The following is a 16,145-nucleotide window of genomic DNA, read 5'->3' as shown; positions in this document are numbered from 1 at the left end:
TAAGTATCACGCTCCCACTAAATCACTCGCTACCTTAGGTGGTATAATGAAATATTTCAGCCTTTCGGACGTATGGAGGAAGAAATATAGATCTTCACGGGGATTTACTTTTTACAGCAAGAAATATAAAAATTACTCAAGGATTGACCACTTTTTAGTTGATCAGCATCTCCTCACAGACATTAATTATCTTTCCTTCACACCCGTTGGGATGTCAGATCAGGCAGTTTTGGAAATGGTAATTGTACTGAACTTGAGTCCTTTAAAATCAAGATGGACCTTGGAATGGTCACTTCTATTAGACGACCAGGTAAAAAGAGAAGTTAAAGAAAAAACCACAGAACTTTTCACAATAAACTTAAGCACCTCTTCCCCCAGGTAGTTTGGGAAGCTTATAAGGCTTTTTTGAGAGGGGTTTTGAGTTCCTTAACGGCTCATAAAAGAAAGGTTATAAAAGGTAAGAGAAGGGAAGATCTGGCGACAATAACTAGAAAAGATCTTGAGCTATAAAAAGCTATTTTATCAAACTCTGAGATGGTTCACTTGTCAGAGAAGGAGCTTATAGAGTTACAACTTCAGCTTAAAGTCTGTGATGAGAAAATCATTAAAGAAAAATGGGAGACCAGTAAATTAAAGAACTTTGAATATGGCGAAAAATGTGGAGCCCTCCTAGCTTGGAAATCTAGAGAGGAAAGAACTAGGAACAGCATCAAAGTCTTAATACAAAGAGAGACAGGAGATTTGATCGAGGAAGACGCCAACATCAGAGATGAAGCTAGGAGCTTCATGAGAAGCCTTTATACGGAAGATAAAGACCCTAAGTTAGAAGAGATAGAAACCTGGTTGCTCCAGAAAAACTTACCTCAAATTTCTGAATTGGATAAAAGATATCTAGAAAGCGAGATAACAGAAGGGGAAATATTAAACCAATTAAAGAAAATGAAGCAGGGGAAAGCGGCAGGCTCAGATGGGCTTCCGGTCGAGATCTATCTGGATTATATAGATCAGTTATTACCCTCACTTATTACACTCTTTAATCTTTTACTGACTCACGGCTACTGTATTCCCCCTTCCTTGGCTGAAGCCACAATAACGCTTATAGCAAAACCTAACAAAGACCCCAAGAAAATAGAGTCTTACAGGCCAATTTCTCTTCTAAACACGGATATGAAACTATATTCCGGGATCTTAGCAACTAGACTTGCGAAGATAATAAAATCTATAATCCACACTGATCAAAGAGGTTTTATCCCAGGGAGACAACTAAACAAACTAACTTTTCAAGCGATAGGGGCCATAGACTACGCTAAAGATAAAGATCTCCCGTTAGCTTTGGTCGCGATAGACGCGGCCGAGGCCTTCGATCAGGTTAACTGGAATTATCTTTGGGCTACAATGAGGGCATTCGGGTTCCCCCTAACATTTATTAAGGGTATTAAATCACTGTATCATAATCTAATGGCAAAAGTATTGGTAAATGGGGCATTATCTGATTGGTTTGATATATCTCGAGGTACCAGACAGAGTTGTCCCTTATCCCCTCTTTTGTTTGATGTCTATATGGAGCCTTTTGTTTGTGGCATTAGAGGTGACAATATAATTCAACCTTTTATGTTGGGTAACATGGTGTTAAAAACTGCTCTGTATGCGGACGATCTCCTTCTGTATACCTCTAACCATTCTGAAGCTATACCCAGGCTATTTTACTTATCAGAAGAATTTGGAAAACTGTCAGGCTACCAAATTAATAAGGAGAAAACAGAGATATTGGGGTGGAATAATAATATCCCTATACAGGGTGCGAAACAAAAAATGCGATACTTGGGAATTTACTTAACTCAAGATTTAAAGAACATACCAATAACTAGTTGGCAGACTGTTGTTAAAGATATTACCAAAACATTAATAAGATGGGGCAATCTGCCACTAAACATCTATGGACGAGTTAATCTTAAAATGACTATTCTTCCCAAATTGACCTTCCTTTACAACTCCATCCCTTTATCATTCTCATCGAAAGACATCACTAATCTCCAGGGTAAGATTGGATCATTTATTTGGGCCTGTAAATCTTCTAGGATAGCCTGGAAAAAAATTAAGGAGGGGTTTAAAAAATCGGAGGTCTAGCCCTTCCGGACTTACTATCATATTGTCATGCTTTCCATTTTAAAAACTTTAGGCTACTTGCAAACACATTAGATGCATCTTCACAGGGCCTTTTGGTCCAGGCTTTACTCCACGACCTACCCTATGGCCATGACTTTTTTCTATTCAAGTTCGGCGACCAGAAATTAAAAAAAAAAATCTGTCTTAAGATACTGCAGACTGCACTTAAAAATTGTTTTTTTTTTTCGAAAGGTATTGAGAATTCCCTACTATCACACGCACACCCCAATATGGGATTCTCCGGGAACACCTCTATGTCTTCAAGATCAGCTCTCACAACCTTTGAGAACAGCTGGAATACTGAAATGGGGAGACTTATGGGTAGATTCGGGCCTTATGGACTGGAACTCCCTAACATCACTTACAAACGGGCATCTGACTAGATTTAATTTCTACCAATTATCTGCTTGGTGGTCAAGTCAGAACCTACAGCGGGAAGAAGACACTGGACTTCTGGATGCAATTTGTAGGGGGGGGGATGGATTAGAGAAGTCTCATTCTGGTATAGACTGTTAATTACTGATGAAAAGAACAATCTACATCTTGAATTGACAAACCTATGGGAAAATAGAATAGCGGAACTCCCTGAAGAACACAGTAAAATATGGTTAGACTCTTTTACTTTATCCCAGAGGTTAATTAAACCAGCCAATTTAAGGCGTAATCACTTATTTACAGCTTATAGAGTATATTGGACCCCGGCCAAATTACATAAGATAACGCAAAACAACTATTACTGTTCCCGCTGTAATTACATAGCAGCAGACGATATCCACATGTTTTTGGAGTGCCCGGTGATTCAGGACTATTGGAGAGCGATAGTTGGCTTCCTGGGCGAGGTATTAACAACAACTATTTTATGTTCACCCAGACTTGTATTTTTTGGTTTACCTAATGATTATAACATAAATAATTTAGACACACAGTTTATCTTTTATGTAGTGGTTATCGCCAGGAGAGAAATCTGTAAAGAATGGAAGTCAGTTGCCCCTCCCAGATTTGCAGAATGTTTAAAACATATAATGGAAGTATATAAGATGGACATGGTTGGTCGCAATGGAAATATTGAGAATGTGTGGTCTAAACTGGTGGTCTGGTCTAACAAGTAAACGGTCCAATGATTATGCCAGAGGTTGTGTCGGTCCTGTCCTCCCCTAGCCCGAAGTATTCCATCATAGGTTCAGGGGAGTTGGATAAGGAAAACAACCTACCTCTGGGACATCCCTGTCCGCTATGATACTGTCCCCAGGGCGGATTCGGAAATGTCAGTATAAGAGGCGACAGCGAGACCCATCTAGAGCATATAAAATCTGGTGGCATATATGAGGACAAAAAAAAAAAAAAAAAAAAAAGGAAAGACCGAGGTGTTATATTGCCCAAGGCCTAGGGTATAATCTCTTCTACCCAGAAACTTCTGGCCTGTGGATTTTTCTCCATTGGTGCAGCCTGCGAAGGTAGTGCGGAACCTGGCCGTGATGTATAATAGCCACCTTACTTTGGAGGTGCAGGTTTCAAAGGTAGTAGCTGGCTGCTTGGCCATTATTCGCCTCCTGAGAAAAATCCTTCCTTTGTTACCGCCCCTTGCTCGGGTAGAGGTGGTGCGCTGTACCATGCTCAGTAGGTTAGACTACTGCAACTCCTTACAGTTGGAGTCTCCAAGCTATCTCATGGATAGACTCCAGAGAATTCAGTCTGCAGCTGCAAAATTAGCCCTGGTGTGGCCAACAAGATCTTCTGCTTCAAGGGCTCTGGCTCAGCTGCACTGGCTCCAAGTGAGACAGAGGGTGCAATTTAAGTCTCTCTGTCTGGCCTTTAAAGCTCTCCATGGGTTGGGCCCTGCTCGTCTACAAAGGAAGTTCTCGTGGCATGTGCCGGCCCGCAATCTACGCTCCTCCTCGGCCAGGTTGGTGACCACACTGAGGTTTAGGAGATCCAGAGCAGGAGGTAGATCGTTCGGCGTGGCCGCGGCAAAACTTTGGAATTCTCTTCCGATTGAACTTAGGCAGGCCTCCGACCTTCTCGCATTTAGAAGGCACTTGAAAACTTGGCTTTTCCCAAACCCCTAGCCCCCTTTTTCGATACGAGTCTGTCAGCGCCAGGATGCCTTTCTGAGGTGAAAGTGTGCTTTAGAAGTGAAATAAATAAATAAATGCAAGCAAAAAATATGGGCCTTCCTGCCCCCAGTTTGGGTAGTAAAAGACAGCCATAAATGGGAAGCAGTGGGCTCTTTGAAACTTTACCCCCTGCTTCACAAATCACCTGCCACATCTATCTACACCTCTATAAACAAACACTGGACGTGATGTGTAAGGCCTTTAGGACGGCCTTGCTTTCTTGAACCAAAGTGTACATGTAAAAATGTATAGACTTAAACTTATAGCCTAGAAACCTCAACATGCAATGGTGGTCCACATTTTATGCACACACACATTAATCCTTAGACCACAACGTTTCCAATGTAATTGAAATGGAAAACATTTGTACAGCAAAATGTCACTGCAACGTGGTATCTGCACGTCCCGATATAGGAGAGGAGTTGTCTGTAGCCTTGCGAACCAGTAAGGAATGTGTCCTGTCCCTGCCAACCCCATCCCTACTCTCACTTACTGCAAATATGCCCTGCACTTAATACTTAATCGCATTTATTGGTGATTGTAAATCGTCACCTAGCACGTATGTGTGTGTAGGGGGGGGGGGGGGGCGAGAGAGAGGGGGTTGAAACAGCCTGTGCTGTGCAATAGGAATATGCAATATGCAATCTGTGTAAGCTGTGTGCCAAACGGGCCGGTGGTCTTCGTGGGATACAGTGGGCAACCTGAGGGGGGATCACTTGGGTGGCAAAAAGTAGACTATATATAAAGCAGACCTGCTGAGGATCGCTCATGGGCAGAACGTCAGCTCCACTTACAGAATAAAAGTGGGTGAGTGGGGTAATATTGGAGGAAAGAAAGGTCTAAGATTAATGCAGGAAGCACATCAATGCAAAAGGACTGCCAAGGATCACACCTGCTGTTCACCACGAAGGCGGGAATCTGCTTTGTTACCGCAGTTGCTTAATACAATCACTGCAGAGAGAGTTTGTATAGTCAGAGACACACAGAACTGAGCCTTGTTTGCGCTGCAGGAAATAATGATTTTCTGCATTAGAGTGCGGCGGTCGCAGCCTGCGACTGAAAGCACTGTGAATACGACTTTGTTTTTTTTTATGTATTACACACAAAATAAAATAGGCTGCCACAAAACTGCAAACATTTCAAGTTCAATAAAAATAAGTTAACGTCCCATTTCAAGAGGTTTGTATCCTTTTCAAAATATTTTTATAACTCATTGCTCAGAAGTATGTCATTTCTGATATTTATCGCTTTCCATGTACTAAATTGCTTGGCTTTAATCGCGAGAAAGTGCCACTCTAAGTGTCACACATTTGGCAACTGAACGCCACTCAAACACACTGTAACTATGAAAACGTCACACATAAGTAATCCGGAATCTTGGCAGTTATGGGGGTGGTATAAGTTAAATTGCATCTGAGTGATCATTACTGATTTAAAAACATTTTTTTAATATAATTTCAAGTACAATCGGAGACCCTTTGGGAATCTATAAGAGAAAGCCACAGAAAGCTATTGACTGGACTCAAGGTGTAAGGTTGAGCTCTTTATTTTGTCATGCGAAGCCTGGTTTTATTATTTAAGTAGGCTGCGTTTTATGAATGCTAATTACCAGTGATGTAACGAAACATGAGCGCCCCCCAGGGGCTCCGTGGAGCTCAACGCCGGCACCCCCCCCCCCCACTGTAGTGCAGGGGGCCTTTTTTACGTTACTGCTAATTACATGCCTGCCCGAGTCGTCTTCGAAAAGTGTGAATGCCATCACGTCCACGAACCGGATTCCCTCTACTAGGGGCGAGGCAACAGAAAAAGGAATAACGCTGAAAACATACAAACAGGTGTTGTCTGAAATTTGGGTGTGGTTTAGTGTAAGCGAAGGGAGCCGGGACATGGGATAGCGTGCCGATGGAAGGGAGAGGTGGGCTACAACAGAAACTAAGCACTTTGGGCCCGATGTAGGTAAATCCCATTTACCGATTTTGAAATACCGAATGTTACCGATTCGGTATTTCAAAATCGGTAAATGGGATGTAGGTCCCAACATCTGGAATCGTTACCGATTCCTTACAAATTCGGTATTTACCGATTCGGTAAATACCGAAACGGTATTTGCTATTGAATCCTATGGGCCTTTGAAGCCCATAGGATTCAATTCAAATACCGAATCGGTATTTACTGATTCGGTAAATACCGATTTTGTCAAGGGTGCAGGGGGTGTCACTTTGACACCCTCTAGCACCCCCAAAACGGGCATGTGTGCAATGTGGCACACAGACATGCCCTAAGGGCACGTCTGTCTGTCACATGGCACATGTGTACATGCACAGATGTGCATGTACACAGGAATCGGTATTTTACCATGGATTTGTATTCCATGGTAAAATACCGATTCTGTAAGCCATGTGCCAAAGGTAAATTGCCTACCTACATTGCATTTTCGGTAATTTTACTGAATCGGTAAATATTACTGAATCGGTAATTATTTTACCGATTCGGTACATATTACCGAATCGGTAATGATACCGATTCGGTAAAATTACCGAAAATGTGCCTCTACATCTCGATAGCCCTTTACCGATCGGAAACGGCCGAAAATCGGTATTTCCGGCCGATTCCGATCGGTAAAGGGCTACCTACATCTGGCCCTTTATTACAACGTCTTTATTGATTTTAGTACATAGCAAAATGCCATGGGACTGACGGATAAAAACGGGCCTCAATTATAACAAGCACTGAGGTGTACCGGTTGTGAAAACAAATTATCGGGCGGGGCAGCGTGGACACTTACTGTCTATGGGGATATCAAGCCGAAAATTGTTGCTGGCAATCTGCGCATGGAATGAATCCTCACTACGGGAAGCATGCAGCACCGACGTGAGTCCGGCAGGTACACTAGGGCTGGGAAGTGCGAAACTAAAAAGCCGGCAGAAATGGTCATGTGTGTGCGCAGGACGCATACTTGTATAATAAGCAAAACAGAAAGCATCCGGGCCGGGGAGGAGACCTTGGAGGGCGAGGGCTGCCCGCTCATGCGCGGTACCTGTAACTTTCGCTTGTTCTTCGGCTCGTGCCCAGTGGCGGCGCATGCGGCCGGTGAAGGCAGCGCCTGTCCCCTTCCAGGGCGCCCGTGGTGAAGAGGGAGCCCTGGCGCCAAAGCGGAAGTGCAGGAGCTCAAGTCACGGGTCCCAGGAGGGGGCCCGGGTGAAGAAGTACAGAGGAGCTAGAGTGCTCTGAAGCGCACAGCATCCAGCCACCGTTAAGGAGAATGGCACCAGAGGAGGAGTTCCCCCCGCAGGCAAGGTGAGTGGGGGATTCTCAGTTTGTCCAGTGGTTGTGCCGATGAAAGCACAGTGTCCACGTTTATTTCCTGAGCGGACCCGCCGTTGCGGGCCGCTCCAACGATGGGGCGAGTTTATTTAGAAGGCAATTATGTTAAACTGAGCACGCGTGCGCATAAAGAAAAAGAGACCGTGAAACTGCATGCTGGCTTGCGAGGACGGAAGGGGGACAGGAGATGTGCACACTGCATGTCTGTACGTGCTTGTGCACCAGCTCCAATCGCCAATTCGCGTGCCCATCTCCTGTCCCACTTCCGAGGCAAGTCAGCAACAATAGATCTCGCTGGTGACAGCGCTTTGCGCTGCGTCGCCCGGTACGAGACCTTCCAAAAGCAGAAACAGTGGTAAAAAATGTTTTTTATACAATTCTGCTTGTTACCGAAAGCTGGAAAGATGGTGATACTAGCACAGCAAACATTTAGTTGACACAATGTTTAGAAAAAACAAATATATGCTTTCTTGCACAGCACTTTTTCCCCCAATGTTCCCACAAAAATGCAAAATGTAGCTTTATTTTGGCTATTTTCTTGATTCCCTCCAAGTGACTCTATGTGTTGGGTACCTTTAGAATCCACAGGAAATGCGAAAAAAGGACCTGAATTTGTCATGGATACCTTTTGAAAGATAAACGAAGGTTCAGCCAAAGAAGGGCTTAGCACAAGGGGTCAAACCATTATTCCAGTGGTTAAATTATCGCGAAGAACTAAATTCAAATGAGCTGTCCCCTTCCCTACAGCCAAACAGCCATATAGTTCTCCTTTAAACACGTCCTGCTTACTCCTGTTATAGGAAAACAAAAGAGTATAAAATCGCTTTTTGCTGGCAGTCATAAGAACTTGCTGGCAATCTATGAAAGGTAAAGTCCAGTCACAAGATTCACAGAGGTAAGACCTAATTTAAGTGGTACTTCAAATGACGGGAGTGGTTCTAGAGGTGAGGCAGTTCCAACAACCCACACCAGATCCAAGCCCTACAAATAACCAGACTAGTCTCCTGGTGCAGGGACTTTGTTTGTGATGACACCATGTCAGCGTAAGCCTCAGTCTACTCACAAGGAATACAGGGCATGCTTGATCTGGGTCTAGTAGCTCAGTGGACTAATGCATCCACTGCAGGGGCCTGTGTTTGACCTCATGGTCACAGATTCAAATCCTGGCAGGTCCACTCAGCCTTTCATCCATCTACGGTTGATAAAAAGAGTACCATTGAGTTGGGTAACAATAAACATCTGTTATTCAGCGCCAAGATACCCCGTTGGGGTGAACATGAACTTTAAATATAAACATGTTATGTTATCCACTGTCTGGGAGTGCTTTGTGCCGGTAGCCCTAAGTAAGTGTCAATAATCCATGAAAGGTAAGGTTCAGTCACAAGCTTCACCTCTGTAAGACCAAATGTAAATAGTACTGCTGACATGGCCAACTAGAGATGAGGCAGTTCCCACAACCCAAAACTGATTAAAGCCCGCTGGGCCTCAGTTCTCTGGTTGTAGAGACTCTGTTCATGACAAAGTCTTGTCAGCCTGAGCACAAGTCTGCTCAAGAGGATAGAGGGCGAGCTTGATCCACCTTCTGAAAATGCTTTACATGGGTATTGCCAAAACCAAAGACACAAAGGTGATGGGAAGAATGCTTCAGGTAGTCTAAAGCATTGGCAATCACTGGGGATAGCATTACAACCTATCATTTCTCACCCACTTGACCATTCTAGACAGAGGCCTAATTTATTGAAGTTGGTACTGACCCTGCGCCTCATGGGAGCAGACATCCCAAACTGTTAGGCAAGACCCCCCCCCCCCCCCCCCACCCCCCGAAGAGACCACAAGCAATTCAGGCCGGTTTTGACCTTGTTAGGCCTCGTCATTGAGGTATAGCCTGGTTCCTATGGAACAGGGAGCAATGGACCCATGTCTTGGCATACTCTTGGCCATTAGGAGCATTTTATCAAAGATACAAAAGTCCTAAGAAAGTGCCAGCAACCGAGGAAAGAAAAAGTTAATTTATCATTATTGCAAGGTATGCAGATAAGCTAGGGAAGACAGCTCAAACTCTTTATTCACTTGCAAATACTGGTGCCCATTTGAGGATCCCACTAGGCAAACCCTTTAGATTCCACCAAAGTAAACATCCCGATTCAACACTTACAGATTAAATGCCAAACCAGTAATTTAGCAAGTTGTCCACTGTAGAAAATGAGCTCACAAAAATCATAAAATGCTGTTAGGTGCAATCTTTGAACAACAAACTTCACACCAGAGTACAATATACCATAAACATCTTCAACAGTGACAAATGTACTAGCAAGGATGTGACAAAGGGATAGGATGCCTTGACAGCACCTGTTTAGTGCACCATTGTTCTAACGTCCTCTGACGTGGACGTTTTTGCTCTTGTAATATGTTTTAGAAGAAAACTAACTGACCTCAAAGTTCAAACTATGTCTTACCAAATAACCTCGTTCAGTTTAGGCTCCTGCGTCACAGTTCACCTTGTATGTCTGAAAGTGTCCTCTGTTGGCGGTTCTTCCCTTGCTGTCGCCTAGGAGGCTACATAACATGCTACATGTCCACCTGGTCCTTCTTGTTCTACCGCATCCTCCCGGCTCAGGTTCTAAGATAATAATCATGGGCTTCAAGTAACTGGGCAGGAATGTCTCTGTAAATATCTGTAACTGCCGAGACTTTGTCATATTGTTATGTTTCTAGGGGGCTGGGCTGGGCAGAGAGCTCTGCAGTGGCCATTTACCTGAAAACATTTCTCCCTGGGCAGTGTAACCCCTTTCTCGGGCCACGTGGACAATGGTGTCCAGAGGAACCGCGTCTTCAAGCTTTAGCAAGGCTCCAGCCATCCACAGCGCCACCAGACCGCACCTGGGGGGACATGAGAAATCACAGACAGGGTCTGTTAGTCACACAACATGTACAGTGAAGGTCATTCTGATCACAATTGCACATTTTCTCCGCCTTATAAATAGCAGATACATTGAAATGAAGCCAGGGAGTCAACGGTGCTCAGAAAGGTGAGTACGCCCCCTCCTCCCCATCAGCAGACCACTTCTAGCCCTCTGAGTAAATGTCGAAACTGCAAATCAAGAGATCAGTTTTATTTTAATTTTAGGGGGTGCACGGGGCACCTTCTCAATTGGTACAAAGGCCTAAAAACCACCAAGTTCGCCCCCATAGTGGGGTGAGCATTCTCTAAATGGGGGATACTTTTCCCGACTAACATTTCGAATGTTTTTCAACAGGTGAAGCACTGGTGACACTATGCTGCCAAACATGCGCAGTTTCCGGCTAAAGGTGGACTGGGGTAACGAAAAAACCCACAATCTTCGCTGTAGTGTGGTAAATCTGGAAGCTCCTAAACCTATCCTTCCATGGCACCGGGCGGTCTCGAAATCTCCCCAATCTCCTTGTAGACCACCAGTCCACCTAACAGCCACTAGCATTGAAAATACAAGAGTAAAACAGCGTGACTCGCTATACTATGCAGAGACAGCAAAACAACAACGCACCAGTCAGAATGAGGCGAAGCAGGAAGTGCAAATACAAATAAGCATGTTTTTTCTATCTATAGCCGCGTAGGGTCTTCTTAATAGATAACGCCGAAGAGCTGCTGCAGGGGAAGTCACGTCTTATCCTGTGGAGGAATGCGAGTCCTCGAAGGCAGGAAGGAAGCCAGACGGTCTGGGAATCACGTTCCAGATGCCAGCTCTGACGTCATTTAAAAGCCCTCGTGTATGCGTTGTTGCACGTCGAGTAATACTTCCCGGTCTTTTTTTTTTCCAGTGCAAGACTTTTTGAACGTATTCTCCCATGTTTTGGTCCCCGTCCATCAGTGGCGCCAGTGGACTGGACAGTGCCAGATTTCCTGACAGAAATGTGACTCTGAGAGGACGGTAGCCCTGTGACTAGTGGCTGCCGACTCACTCTGAAATGGCCCAGAGATAAAGGTAAACTCAGGCATTTATCGGACATCCAATATGAGATCCCTATGACCCCCTAGGGCTGGGATAGGGTGAGTCCGGCCTGACGTAACGACCGTGAGAATGCCTTTATCCCAGCCCCAATGGTCTGCCAACCACTTGGCTTTTGGGAATCATCCCATCTCTGGCCCCCATACCTGTCAACCTCAAGCCTCAAAAAGGCGGGTAAAGCCAGGCGGTTAAGAGGGTAATCCCATGAAAGTCAATGGGGAATGAACACTTCTTTGGAGGGTGATATATGTTTAAAAAGCGGGTCACTCGATTAAAGTCTATGGACTTATTTTGTTTTTCACAGAGTGAACAGACGTAAAATGCGGGTGAGTTGACAGGTATGTGGCGCTCCTAACAATGACAATTCTAAGGCTACACTTTTATCACCCATAGTATCTGGGACGCAGAGCTGCTGGAACAATTTCAGAGTGGGGGTGCTGCCACTAATGTTATATCACTGAAGTCATAGGGATTGAGGAATAATCCAAGCGTCATGCAAAAAACACAAGTGTAGAAAATATGTCACGTCCATTCAGCGGGAGAGTGGTAAGGGTGAGGTATGTGGCTGGTAGAGCATTTCGGAGCAGTGGTGAGGTAGGGCATTGTCATTTAGAGCTAGTACGTTTCCCAGTTGAAATGGTCACTAAATCTGCATAGATATGTAGTTTTACTGGTAAAACAATAGTGTGGAAATTGGGTTTCAGAAAATATTTATGAGTGGTGCATCACCAAAAAAAGTGTCTTGATTTATTTTGGTCCTACTAAAATCTTTGTTTCCATCACACTTGAGAATCACAAAACGTGCTTTATATGTGCTTTCCTAATTGCTGAGAAAAAAAATAAGAATATGTGTATAGCTCATTTGCTGATATTTAAATAAGTTTACTAAAAAACTCTGGCATCCTACAGTAGATCCATTCTTTTTCTGTACCCCAGGAGGGTCCTCTCCTAGACCATATTTACAAAGTTCTCTCACTTTGCAGTCAGAGAAAAAAAAGTCCACTGCAGTTTCTAAATGAGCAGGAATTTGTCAGAATACATAGCCTGACATTTGACCTTTGTTTCTGAACAGCAGCAAATGTGACAAGATGCAAACAAAATTTAGAGGACTGTTTATTGCTCATTCACCTTCTGAACTCCAGCTTGATTATTTCTGGTAGGGAACCCCTACTTCCTGACTGGCGAGAGAGGAAAAGCCTGTGCCACTCCATTGGAGTAGTTCTCATCCTGCTTACAAACAGGGTCGAACTGGTTCATAGGGCAATCTGGCAAAGCCGAAAGGGCTGGTCTGACAGGTTAGCAGGTGGGCCTGTTTTATGATTGGGGGCTATGTTATAGTCTAGTAGGCAGATGTTTATAGTTGTTTTCACTGTTTTTACCACAAACATTGCCCGCAGCAAGCAGAAATTCATGCAAGGGCCCGTACCTTGCAAAACATCTATACAGTTTGTCTTTACAAGCTCAAAACTACCCAGATTTGCAAATGTGGGCCATTTTTTTAGCTATCTGATTCGTTAATCAGTGCCACTTTTATTTTGGTGCCCAGGCCTATTTTCTGACCCTGTCTGACCCAGTTACAAGCCACTTTCTCAGCTTGGTGCAGACTAATCAAAATGCTCCTCCAGCAAGTGAAGGTCAGAGATTATTTGCTATCAAGCAGTGCATATTTTCCTCTGGGGTGAAGACTGCAGTGACTGTCTCGCACTCCGCTGGAGTAACCTGTGCAAAACATGATCCATATGGTAAACTGTGAGCACTTCTGTTAATGAGAAAACAGGTTATGCTATTACCAAAGGCGGAACTTGAAAAGGAGGAGCCCCTAAAAGTAAAGTGGGCCAAATCACTTCACAAATTCACAGCGCCCTGGTATGCACTGGGTCTCCCTAAACCACAGTGGTCACCGAGGCCTACGTTACACCCCAAAATATTACTAATGCAGAGAAAGTGGCATGCTAGACCAGTACATGGCTACTGGACTCTATCTGTGGTGGATACTGTTGTTTAAGTTGGTGTCTCAGTGAAGACTACTTCATTCCATTTGCGACAGCGGCTGATGTGCGGGGTCTATTCGAGGGCGAGGGGAGCAGAGGTTTCTGGGTGGTTGGTGGAAGTTCAGGCGGTGGTTCGTGTATGCAGATCCTTGGTCGTGGATGGCTTTGTAGGCGTGGGTCAGTCGATTGAACTGGCATCGCTTCTGGATGGGGAGCCAGTGGAGGTCTTTTAGGTGCTGGGTGATATGGGTCCTTCTGTACAGGTTAAGGATAAGCCTGGATGCTGCATTCTATATCATCTGGAGTCTCCTCATGAGTTCGATGGTGGTGCCTGAATGGAGTGCATTGCCGTAGTCAAAACGGCTGGTGATGCGTCACTGTTTTTCTGGTGCTAACAGAGTTACTCATTTGCAAACTTGTTTTACCAAAAGCGGTAATAGCGAATAATAAAGGCTTACTCCAGGAGCCGGTAAAGGAATTGAGAACTCAAATGCAGTAGGCCATACTACACTCAATAGACTCAATTGGTGGTTACGTTATATTATTTAAATGCCCGATTTTCAGGAGGCAGTAACAAAATGAAAACCCAAACAATGCATCCCTTGATTCATTATCACACTTAAAGTCCAAAAGACATCTTCTGGTGTAGTCACACAGCAAAATGTCAATACACTTTCAAAGTGTGCTGTGAACTTATAATGGAAGGTTGGGCACCCTATCTTACTATTTTAATAGTTCAACATTGATAGTTGTTTATAGTCTGGGCAAGGAGACAAATATTTGAATGACCCTGGAGTGCAGACTCCTCTTGAACAATCCAGAGCAGATCTGATGGATAATGCATTGGTATACACAAGTTAGCCATGAGTGCTAGCTTCTCTCATGCAAAGAACAATTATATACAGGTAGAAGTGCTGCAAGCTTCACTCAAAAAACCCTGAACCCAGGCAGCAGAAGTTCAGGCTTCGCTGACTGACTCACAGTCGTGAACGCTTGCCCATGCACATACAGTTTACGGTGTAGAGAGCAGAAAAGCTTCATGAAAACATAGCAGGAAGAATACTGTCAGGGGATGGATAATCTTAACAACGTGACTAACCACACTAGTATTTCCAAAGCTCGATTTATACAGCATTCCTTTCACATTCCTCCCTCACCGCGACCTCCATCGTACTTCCACTCCACCCACACAACTGGGTTGCTTCCGCCTGCCACCCATGTTTCTTCTGCTGCCCTCGTGTTGCTTCCCCACACCAACCAGTGATTCAGCCCCAGCGTTGCTTCCCCTCAACCTCTTGTGCTACTTATTTTTCTTTTTGCTTACCGATTCAACTTGGATCGGTAAACAAACAAAAAAAGTGCTCACATTATTTTGCGACCAGCATTATAGGCTTTTTGACCTTTTTTAGCCATGGTGCACAGCACCGGGAATGCTGTGCAGCATGGCAAAAACCACTATCAAAGCCAGTCGGTCCTAATGGCGAGACCTATTGGCTTTGCCAGGGCTTGTTGTCTAAGTGGGGGCGAAACCAGCTGAATAGCCAGTTGAGGGATGTGGAGCGCTTGCTTTCATAGACAAATTGTTCAGACCTCAGTATTAATGACACTGACCAGCTAAAGGGGCTATTAATTACTGCCTCAGTCCTCCTTCATAAACATTGCACGCACTACTCAAAACAAGGTGAAAAAGTACAAAATGTAATTGCATTTCACCTCAACATGTTATTAGAATGAGTTCAACTCCGGGCACTCCCCTGCCCCTGAAGCCACACCCCTCAGCTGAAATGTTCCACTTACTTCCTCCACTTTCATTCAGAGAATATTTGATGCAAGAGTAGGGATTTGGGAGAAAAAGAGGCACTAGAACAGACAGGCAGATCGTTGTTCCCCGCGGGTAGTCTTAAATTAAAACTACAGCACTTCTCTCTCTCAGACTTCTGTCTGTTACTCTGGCCCCCTCTGTATCGAGGCACCCTCAGGAAGCAGCCACAATGGCCCACAAGTACTGTCAGGCCTTGCTTCAAATTATCTGCTCTCAAGCAGTACATATTCTCAAAGGAAGTTTAGCCTACGGTTGTTGTCACGGTCTGTTCGGAGCAGGGGACTCCATCCTTTTCTGCAAGCCCGGACAGAGAACTTAAAGCAGTCCTGGCAATTTTATAGGCCAACACCCCCCCTCACCACCAGGGAAGGTGGGCGGGTGTGGATGCAAGTGTGAAGCATTGCTGCTTTTGTTACTGGGGGCCTATATTGCAGCAACACTACAAAACCGGCCCCCAGTAACAAAACAAAACTGGCCCCCACTTCTGCAAATTCTGCCCCCACTCTTCCAGCCTCCCGGGAAAATGCCAGTTGCCTGCTACGGCCAGTCCGTCCCTACTTTTCTGTATTCTGTAACTGGAGTTACTTGAGTTTTTTTTAAGCAAACTTTATTGTTTTTTTATTTTCTCTTTGTTTCTGTTATCATAATGTCTCACGTTTAATACAGTCATTGGTATACATTCTTGTGAAAGCTTTCACGTTGACAATCCGACATAGTTGCATATAAGGAGCTATGGAGGCCT

The 16,145-nt window shown here is 44.5% G+C and overlaps 1 protein-coding gene across 3 annotated transcripts in view; it reads right to left on the bottom strand.

Moving 5' to 3' along the window:
• The window catches only part of ACTMAP (actin maturation protease), a 294,690-nt gene that overhangs the window by 168,251 nt on the left and 110,294 nt on the right, over positions 1–16,145 (bottom strand). For all 3 annotated transcript variants that reach the window (XM_086938012.1, XM_086938013.1, XM_086938014.1), the window contains one exon: positions 10,360–10,484. In XM_086938012.1, the coding sequence (XP_086794138.1) occupies positions 10,360–10,484 (125 nt within the window). The remainder of the gene's footprint in view (positions 1–10,359; positions 10,485–16,145) is intronic.

Source organism: Lissotriton vulgaris, chromosome 9 (assembly GCF_964263255.1).
Source record: "Lissotriton vulgaris chromosome 9, aLisVul1.2, whole genome shotgun sequence".
Lineage (NCBI taxonomy): Eukaryota > Metazoa > Chordata > Amphibia > Caudata > Salamandridae > Lissotriton > Lissotriton vulgaris.
The sequence above is the reverse complement of the archived record's forward strand: the minus strand, read 5'-3'. Positions and strand labels throughout refer to the sequence as shown.